A 10,047-nucleotide genomic window follows, 5' to 3' on the forward strand; every position below is an offset into this window, starting at 1 on the left:
CTGAATCTGCCTTGCCTCTGAGCTGCTGTCCTGCTTTATTTTATCCTTTACTTAATAAACTTACTGTGTGACCTTGGACAAGTTACTTAACTTCTCTGAGTTCAGTTTCTTAATTTATAAATTGAGAAAAATAATATCTATATTATGGGATTATTTTGAGGATTCTATGGGTTCGTACACACGGAACACTTAGTAGCTGGCATATAGAAATCACGATATGAGTTCGTTGTTGTTGTTATTATTTTTATTATTTCTGGTATTAACATAAGAAAGAGGAGAAGAAAGAAGGCTCAAGGAAAATGGGCACCTTGCTGAGGTGGCCTTTCTTACCTGAGAGACGGAGATGACAATGGACTCCCCTTGCAGAGAAGTAACATTTGGGGTCAATTTCAGGTTTTCTAGGAGCAGCTGGTAGCAGGCGACCACATGATACCGAAGAACCTGGGGCATGAGGCCCTGTATGGCCCAGTCTTCAATCTGTAATGGAAAGTCAGAGGGTTCCTGTCAGAGCCAGGAGCCTTTGCCCCCACTTTCCCTGTCTCTGTTCTGTACTCCAGGGGCTCCCCCACATCTTTCTCCCCACCCGGGCCCTGGGAAGTGGGAGTCAGGGTTGGCGTGTGCTCAGGTCAGAGACTGTGGTGGTTAATAACACAGACTCTGGGACATGTTTGAGTCCTGTACCACCATTGTCTAGTCAGGTGACCTTGGGAAAGTTACTTCTCTCAGTGCCCTGGACAGTAAAATGGGGATAATAATAGCACATCATCACAGGGTTGTCATGAGGACTAAATGAATTAATCTACATAAGGCACTGGAAACAGTGGTACACTCAATAAATGTTTGCTACATTATAATATATTAATGGGCAACCCAGCATGAAGAGTCCTAGTGAGTGTCAGAACATTCTGATAAGTCCTGCAAAAAAACCCAACAACAACCCTATTTAAATCCCTTTAATTCAACATTCCTTTTTTTTTGGGCCTATGGGAAGTTTGGATCATTTAAGAATTGTTGATCTTTTCCAACCTTCTAATGTATTCAGGAATGTCTTTTAGACAGTCTCTGGCCAGTGAATACTCCAAATCCCCTTGAATGCTTCCCCTGATAGGGGTTCTAATGCTGAGAGGCAGCCCCTTCCATTACTGGTCAACTCCAGCTGATCTTAAATCTCCCTCCCACAAATGTATCCATTGTTGGTTCTGGGGTGACACCCAAAGACTGTGTTCTAGTCCCAGGCCTCTTCCATCTGCCTAAGCTCCACGCTTACCCGAAGTTCCTCATCAAAGGCTGCCGACAAAGGTGCAAAAACGGTGAAGGGGCCTGGACCAGCCAGGTCTCGCACAGAGTGCTCCTGTGGGAAGCAAGGTGGGGGCAACATGCGTACAGAACGTAAATACAGGCAGGGCTCCAAGGGCAGAGGGAGCAGATGGGGGTGGCGAGCGGGGGTGGTGGTGGTGGTGTGTGTGGATACTGATGGGGAGATCTGTGCTTCATTCAGTCTCAGATTCAAGTTCATTCAACTCCCTTGTCAATGAAATAATGCTTATTTTTATCTGGTTATCCAAATAACATATGCTTATTGTATTAAATATTTGAAAATACAGTATAAAGAAGAAAATAGCTACCCAGAATCCCCTGCTATTTTCAGATATTCTTTTCCAGTGTCTCTTCCACATGTAAATGTTTTACATATTTGGGACATAATACAAATGTAGGTCATAGGATGAACGGTTCTAATGGTCTTGTTGCCAATACTAACATCCTATGGTTATATTTTCTTCTAGATTTTATGATTTTATTTCTCTGGATTTTTATCTTTTATTATTAATCCTACCAGACCTGAGGCCCTGAACCTAACTGTCCCCTATACCTGGGCTCCTGAGCATTAAAGAGAAAAAACCAACATAATATAGAAAAATGTTAGTTACATGCAAACAAGTGGTTAGAATAAGATGGAACTTGGAGACATTGTAGAAAATAGGTCTACCTTTCATCTACCTTTCATCTAGCGCCAATATTCCACCTTTGTGTGGAAATTACTGAAAAATCGGTACAGCGGTCTAGTAGGGTTAACATATCTAGAACTTATTCAGATGTATAATGTGCGGAAAGATCTACCATAATATGTTCACCCAAAGAGTTAACCAGTTGCCCCAGCAATGCTTCTTTTCTCCACAGTATGATGGCAATTTTTTCATATACCTCATTTTTATGTGTAGAACGGGCCAGTGTGACAGTTTTTCACTCTTTCATGCTGCCCACCTGAGGCATGAAAAGTTCAGAATGACCAACACAGAGTCCCCTCCAGAAATCCAGGTTTCCAGACTTTCTTCTACCCACACCCACTCCAGAGGCTATAGGCTTATCCTGTATCTGGCCTGAGACTCAGCTCTTACAGCCATACACACACACACACACACACACACACACACACACACACACACACACACTCTTACCAGCAGCTGGAAGAAAAATTGGGAAGTTTTTGGGTTCCTGGGAAGCTCCTGGAAACAGAGAGAGGGCAGTTCACTTAGTGTCTGTGAACTATACACAAGAACACATAGGGTTATTGCAGAGCAGTTTCTCTAAGATCGAGAGCGTCTACCATCCTTTCAGCTGGGACTGTGCTACCATGGGCCCTTTTCCAGCTCCACCTACAGCTGATATTCAGAATGACTATGTGGACACACTGTTGAGTTCCAAGACCTTTCTGGAGTCTCTACCTGATTCAGCCATTTCCATAAACATCTGAGCTTTAGGAGTATTTTTTAAAAGTTCAAATATTTTTATTACTTTTTCAACAACAGACATTTATTTTTTCACAGTTCTGGAGGCTGGAAGTCCAAGATCAAGGTGTCAGTAGGTCTGGCTTCTTCTGAGGCCTCCCTCCTTGGCTTGCAGATCACTGTGGCCTTCTTACTGTGCCCTCACATGGCCTTTCTTCTGTGTGTATGTCCCTGGGGGTCTCTTTTTGTGTGTTAAAGCTCAAGTAACTTTAAAAAATGAGTTCTAGATTTATGGCAGATTTAGTTTCTCAATTAACATGAATTTTGGATCAGACGGAATGCTCTAGCCCAGAGGGCGGCAAACTGCGGCTCGGCAAACCGCAGCTTGCGAGGCACATGCGGCTCTTTGGCCCCTTCAGTGTGGCTCTTCCACAAAATACCAGCTCTTCCACAAAATACCGACTTCTGTGCATGGGCCACGGAGTTTCAATCGCACTGTATGTGCGCGCCCACAAGTGGTATTTTGTGGAAGAGCCAAACTCAAGGGGCCAAAGAGCAGCATGTGGCTCGCGAGCCGCGATTTGCCGACCACGGCTCTAGCCTGTCTTTAAATCAAATAACAGATGTTCACATTATAACAGGTAGAAATCTACAAATGTCCTACGGCCTCATCTCCATGCCCCGTGCAGCATGCTCATGCCTCCGAGTCACTGTGTTCTCTGTGCCTGTTGCACACATCATCTCATTTAATACGACAACCTGATGCGACCAGTACCATTATTTTCTTTTACGCATTAGAAAATGGATGCACGGAGAGGTGATGTAATCTGCCCAAAGTCACATTACCAACCGGCAGAGCTGAATCCAAACCCAGATGCTTCTGACTCTAGAACCGTCCATCTGAATCACTACATTCCAGGTCAAATGAGTTCCCAAGGACAGATCGCCTTTGTTTTCACTGCCAATTAATGTCAAGACAGTCATCCCCGTGGTTTGAGAGCTTCCCACGTTATACGACTCCTGCATGTCCCTTAGCACCCGGGACCTCGACGTAGGGAGGGAAGCAGAGTTGGCTTCATGGAACATGCCTTGCCTTACCTGATGGATATTGCCGCGGCAGATGAACCCATCCCCAATGTAGTTCGGCTTGCAAGTACAGGTCCTCTCTTCTTCTCCCGTGTGGTTGCAGATGGCGAATTCACTACAGCCGCCGTTTCTCTGGTAAAATTTCCAAGGGGTGGGGGATCAGAGTCAGACCAGGAAGTCTGCCAGCTGTGCCAGTGTTCACAAAGCACTTCTGTATTCAAGTTTATTTTTTGCCTCTTCCCTGACTGGTTTGCAATATCTGCCCCTTTCCTGACCTTGCCTTCTAATCCCCTACAGTTGTAGGGGCTGCTTTCCTCCCTAGCCCTGTATCCCAAAGTGGCAGGTCCACCTGAGCAGGCCTCCAGCTCTATAGTGATAAGCCCCCAATTGCCCCATGAGAATTTCTCGGCACCTGGGGCTTAACTAGAAAGGCCCTGATCTTGGTTGACTCCTCCCATCTTTAGGTTAAACTCCAATGCCACCATAGCAAAGGTAGCAGTCACCAGCCAGAAGGAAGTAGGTATAAAATGATGCCAAACATTGTCCTTGTTGGCAAAGAGCTTATAAACTGAGGAGGATGGGGCAGAGACCTAAGATATGGACAAAGCAAAGTGCAGTCCAAAGCTGACATCTATGGGAACACCAAGAAGGGCTCTGAGAGACTAAGCAGAGTTCCCAAGAGGGGGAAAAATGGAAAGCTCCAGAGAAACAAATCCAGAGACGGTCACCAGTCTTCAAGGCCAGCTGCAAAATCTTCCCCCCGATCCCCATTCCAAAAGTATTTGTGGACATGATATTTCGGCCCAGGAGTGACCTACCACCCAGATTCCTGCCTCACAGACACAGCTCAGTGAGCTGCTTAAGAAAACTGACTCCTGCCTGGACAGTGTGGGTCAGTGGTTTGAGTGTGAACTTATGAACCAGGAGTCATGGTTAGAATCCCGGTCAGGGCACATGCCCAGGTTGCAGGCTCAATCCCCAGTATGGGGTGTGCAGGAGGCAGCCAGTCCATGATGCTCTCTCATCATTGATGTTTCTATGTCTCCCTCTCCCTCTCCCTTCCTCTCTCTGAAATTCTGTGGTTCACCACCTGCCTGAGCCTGAACTCACAGTGACTGCCCAGTGCCTAACTGGTGCCTGGTGTCTAGGGAATGCTCATTGACCGAATGTCCATCGTGCTGAAACCAGAGTTTCCCCAGAAAACCACTGGAACATGAGGGAGAAAAGAGCCTCAAGCCCAAAGCAGCTCTGAGGAGATCACCCTAACACCCATCTCCTAGAAGCAGGGTAGGAGGCACCCCCGCCTAACCTTGGAGGACCTGGGCCCCAGAGCTAGACTCACAGTTAAGCAGGGGTTGATGAGCGTGCAGACCTTCCCATCCCCAGTGTATCTCGGCAAACAGTTGCAGACGGCCTGTACAGGAGGAGAGGGACATGGGCCATTTCTCAGAGGGACTCCGCTGGCTCTCACACTGGGACCCCATAGCGGTAATGGCAATGGGTAATGGTAATGTTAGAAGATTCTATCTTGGTGAGACTTGTTCTATAATAACGGTCATCGTCCATTTTAGCACCTTTGACACACTTCTCTCTAGCACTGGGGTCGCCTACCCATCTTATCTTTGCTACCAAGAGACATTAATTTTTTAAGAAAAACTTTGTTATATTATTTGGTCCCTTGTTCTGGGCACTCAGCTCTTTTCTCTCTTCGGTGGGTAGAGGCTCAGTTGCAAGGAAGCTAAGCCCTCGCCCACTCCCATTCATACTCAGTTCTCGCTCATCTCCCTCTGGGCTCGGTCATCCGGGCACCAGCAGCAGGAGGTGCCAGGGGATGGCTCTGCAGTCAAATCAGTTGCACACGGGGAAATAATCAGTCACTCCTACTGTTTGACCAATGAAGTCAGTTGGGCACTTCAAGATGAGGGAGGGGACACTATCTATGGGAAGTTGGGGACTGTCTAGTTCACCCCTGTGTCCCAAGTGCCTTGCTCAGGAGCTCCTGGGCACACGGGTGAGTGGGGCTGAAACCCAGCTCCATTCTATTTACCAACCTGTGTGTCCAGAAGAAGGGGTACCTGCCCCTGGTGGGTCCCCCCCGAGGGATGGCTTTTCTAATTCACATGAAAGCCTCCTACACAGGAGAGGTGGCTCTGGTCTGGCGCCTACTTGTTAGAACTTGAACTCATTGGTCGGCCAGCCAGGACCAAAGGGTTGGTTTTCACTGCTCCTCCTCCTCAACTTCATTACAGGCCCTGGCCTGGGCTCCAACCTTTACCAAGACGCCTACCAGCCAGCCCTCCTGTTTCAGAGATCAACCCTGCATCTGGGTCAGAGGAGGGGTGTTAGAGGCCCAGAGCACCAAAAAGTTATAGGTTTTCCCCGTTCCATATATAGAAATAAGAGCTCTATTGAATCCCAAAAGATGTATAAGGTGGACCAATACTGACTGTTCTGGTTTTCCCAGCAACTATACATAGAAACACACACAGAGATGATCCTTTCAAAATAAATAGTATTTTTCTCATTTTGGGGTGCTTTAGGCGTTTGCTTGATCTGCCCATGGGTAAACCTGGCACAGAGTTCTTCAAACGGCTCAACAAAGTCAGTAGATCATTCCCCGGGGAACCTGACCTCATCATCCAGTTTCTGATGTATGTAATCCCCTGCTGACCACTGGGCTGTTCCTAATGTGACAGAGATTGAGGGAGGCAGAGCTTCGGTTCCTGAGCACTGTGTTAGGGAACAGAAGGCTGACATATGGCCTAAAAATGTTAGCTTTTGCTGTGGTGCATGCATTTCAGAGCCTCAAGCCAAAGAAAAACTGTGGGATTCTGGGAATCAGAAAGCTGAAAGAAAGGGAGACGTTGTTGGAGACCTTCTAGATGCTTCTGGAACCACACAGTATATGGAGAAGCCGACTCCCCCACCCTAGGAAAGCCTCTCTCCTAAGTACCCTTTCTCTCCCCTCCCATTTCCCCTCCTTCCCCAAGAATGGCCTCTTGAATGCTTTCAGAATTTTCCCTAAAGTATTTGTTTTCTGCCGAGGTCTCTGCTTAGCCCCCTTCTCTCAGTCTTGGGTCTTAAAGACCCCTAGCCCCTCTGGTAGGCGGGAGCTCACCTGGTTGGGTCCCGTCTGCGTGCACTCTGCGTGCCTGTGACAGCCACCGTGGTTCTCCAAACATGGGTTGATCTCTTTAAAACAAAAAGCCAACACCTGGCATGAGAATTGAACCTGATTCTCAAGGAAAGACATCTTGGGCCAGCCAGGATGGCTAATTGACCGAATCAAAATGTGATTCAGTTTTCTGACAACTCTGAGGCGGCAGTGACCGGACAGGGAGCCTACCAAACACAGGGTCTCAAAGCGATTCTCTGGGGTGGGGCTGTGGGGGCACAGGCATAGTCTGTGGGCAGTGATCTCGCCTCTGCTGAATGAATCTAAGCGTTTTCAGCCAAGGGCTTGAAATAATAGGATCCTAGAGTCCAGTCTAACAGGCTATGAACGATTTAGGAATTAAAAAAAAATCACTGCAATCATCATAATATAATTGGTTCAGGAGAGAGTCTTCAGTAGATGCTAATTCTAGGTTATATTTCCATGGGGAGCAGGGGATTTCCTTGGTGTTAAAGCGTCTCCCCACTGATTGCTTATTAGCAGCAAAGGGGAAAAGGTAGCCGCACCAGTGGAGACGTCAGGCAGCACCTTGACCAGTGGTCAAAATTAACACCACAAACAAGAGGCAGTTGGAAATCACAAGCTTCCAGTGTGATACCCTGAGAAGGATGCAATGTCGCTAGTGTGATAGTGAGCCTGGATTGCAGAATCTGAATATAATTATGAAAAATCATCAGACAAACCCCAAAGAAAGGACATGCTAGGAAAAAAAAAAAGTTGAGTGGTGAATGATATTCCAAAATGTCAATGTCATCAAAGACAAAGCAAGGCTGAGGAACCATTCCAGGTCAAAGGAGACTAGAAATATGATAACTACACGCAGTTTCCAACCTTAGTCTGGATCCTGCAGTAGGAGGAAAAAGTGTCAGAAAGGACATTATTGGGTCAATTGATAAACGTAGAATACAAATGGTAATTAGACAAAAGTATCTATCTATCATCTATCTATCTATCTATCTATCTATCTATCTATCTATCTACTGATAATTGCTGTAGTTTTGTAGGAGTTGATCCTTATTCCAAAATACACTCACGTATTTAAGGATAAAGGCAATAGAATATAAATACCGCTTATTCTCAATGGTCACATTTCCTCATCTTCAGACCTTCCTGCCCAGAGAAACTGAAAGATGGTCCAACATCGTCCACACATCAGGATCCTATCACAGGGCTCTGTCTCTTAAACCACTGCCCCTGGATGGATGAGGGATGTACGTACCTAGGCACACAATGCCATCGCCCGCATAGCCTGCCTTGCACATGCACACTCGTCTTCCTGGGGTGGTTCGTTTACAGACAGCCTTGGCAGAGCAACCTCCATTGCTGATCTCACAGGCATTGATTGCTGTGGAAGCGAGAGATGACACAGAGCAGAGAATGGTGGGGAGAGGGGAAAAAAACCATTGATGCACTTTTACTTGTCATTGAGAAATGGAAATACTTCAGAACGGCAGACATTGGATCAAATATGGATAATTCAAAAGGATGCAAAGCATCAAATATCTTCACTGGTGAAGTCTACCAAACATTAAAAGAAGAATAAATACCAAATTTTCACAAACTCTTCCAAAAACTAGAAGAGAAGACTTCCCAATTCATTTTTATGAGGCCAGATAAAGCCATCACAAGAAAATGGAAAACCAATATTCTTTATAAGTATAAACACAAAAAATCCTAAAGAACATACCCACAAGTCAAATCTAGCAATGCTTAAAAGGATTATACAACACTCCCCCTTCTTCATGGGGATATGTTCCAAGACTCCCAGTGGATGGCTGAAACTGTGGGTAATATCAAACCCTATGAATATGCTTTTTTCCTATACATACATACCTATGATACAGTTTAATTTAGTAAGAGATTAACAACAATAACTAATAAAATAGAGCAATTATAACAATGTATTGTAATAAAAGTTATGTGAATGTTGCTCCCCAAATACCTGGAATTTCCCATTTACTATTTTCAGACTGTGGCTGACCACAGGTAACTGAAACTGGGAAATAAAACTGTGAATAAAGCGGGGAGGGCTACTCTACACCATAAGCAAGTGGGAGTTACATTGGAAACACAATGTGGTTTAATGTCCAAAAATCAATGAATATAATGCAGCATTTCAGAAGAATTAAAGACATAAACTACATGAGCATCTCAATAGGAGGAGCAAAAAGGATTTGACAAAATTCAACACCTTTCATGATAAAAATACTCAACAGATTAGGAATAGAGGGGACTTTCTAGAGTAGAGCTGCATCATTCTGTCATTGTACACAGGTCATTTCATCCCCAAACCAACTCTGCAAGAGAGACAGTTTTGTTTCCTTTACAATGAGCTAAGGGGGCTCAGAGCAGGGAAGACACCCACCCAAGGCCACACAGGAGTAGGAGGAAGAACCAGGTGGGGTCCAGACCCTTTCTGCCCCACTCCTGAGTCCCACCACCCGCTGCACCCTAGGCCCGTGGTCAGCAAACTGCAGCTCGTGAGCCACATGCGGCTCTTTGGCCCCTTGAGTGTGGCTCTTCCTAAGCCTTAGGAGTACCCTAATTAAGTTAATAACAATGTACCTACCTATATAGTTTAAGTTTAAAAAATTTGGCTCTGAAATTTCAATCGTTGTACGGTTGATATTTGGCTCTGTTGACTAATGAGTTTGCTGACCACTGCCCTAGGCCAATCAGATCAGTGGCTCTGAAAGCTCTCCAATTGCCATCTAGACTCTGAACCACAGTTTGGAGGAAATGGGTGGCAATCCCTCAACAGTGGTTTCCTGCTCCCAGGAAGTCAGCTGCCCTGTTCCACCCTGTTCACCACCAATGGCTGGTGGCAGCTGCCCATTCAGCCTGCAGGAGCAGAGAGCTCTCCAAGGCTCTTGCTGGTCTTATCTCCCCGGAGCAAATTCTCCCTTCTTCACTTGCCTGTGCAGACTGTCCCATTTCCCTGGAATCCTGCTGCGCATTTGCATGAGGCTGTGCCATCTGGATTGGGAAGGCAGCTGCCAGGAGAAAGGGCAAAGGCTGTTTGTAGAAAAACACATGACACCCACCCCCTATGTGGCCAGC

The 10,047-nt window shown here is 46.0% G+C and overlaps 1 protein-coding gene across 1 annotated transcript in view; it reads right to left on the minus strand.

Moving 5' to 3' along the window:
• STAB2 (stabilin 2) overlaps positions 1-10,047 on the minus strand; it is a 165,518-nt gene that overhangs the window by 77,454 nt on the left and 78,017 nt on the right. The window contains 8 exon segments of the mRNA XM_006769396.2: positions 331-477; positions 1,268-1,351; positions 2,457-2,504; positions 3,825-3,944; positions 5,155-5,226; positions 6,931-7,004; positions 8,207-8,332; positions 9,904-9,980. Coding sequence (XP_006769459.1) covers positions 331-477; positions 1,268-1,351; positions 2,457-2,504; positions 3,825-3,944; positions 5,155-5,226; positions 6,931-7,004; positions 8,207-8,332; positions 9,904-9,980 — 748 coding nt within the window.

The sequence above is a fragment of the Myotis davidii genome, unplaced genomic scaffold (genome assembly GCF_000327345.1).
Source record: "Myotis davidii unplaced genomic scaffold, ASM32734v1 scaffold120, whole genome shotgun sequence".
NCBI classification, from domain to species: domain Eukaryota; kingdom Metazoa; phylum Chordata; class Mammalia; order Chiroptera; family Vespertilionidae; genus Myotis; species Myotis davidii.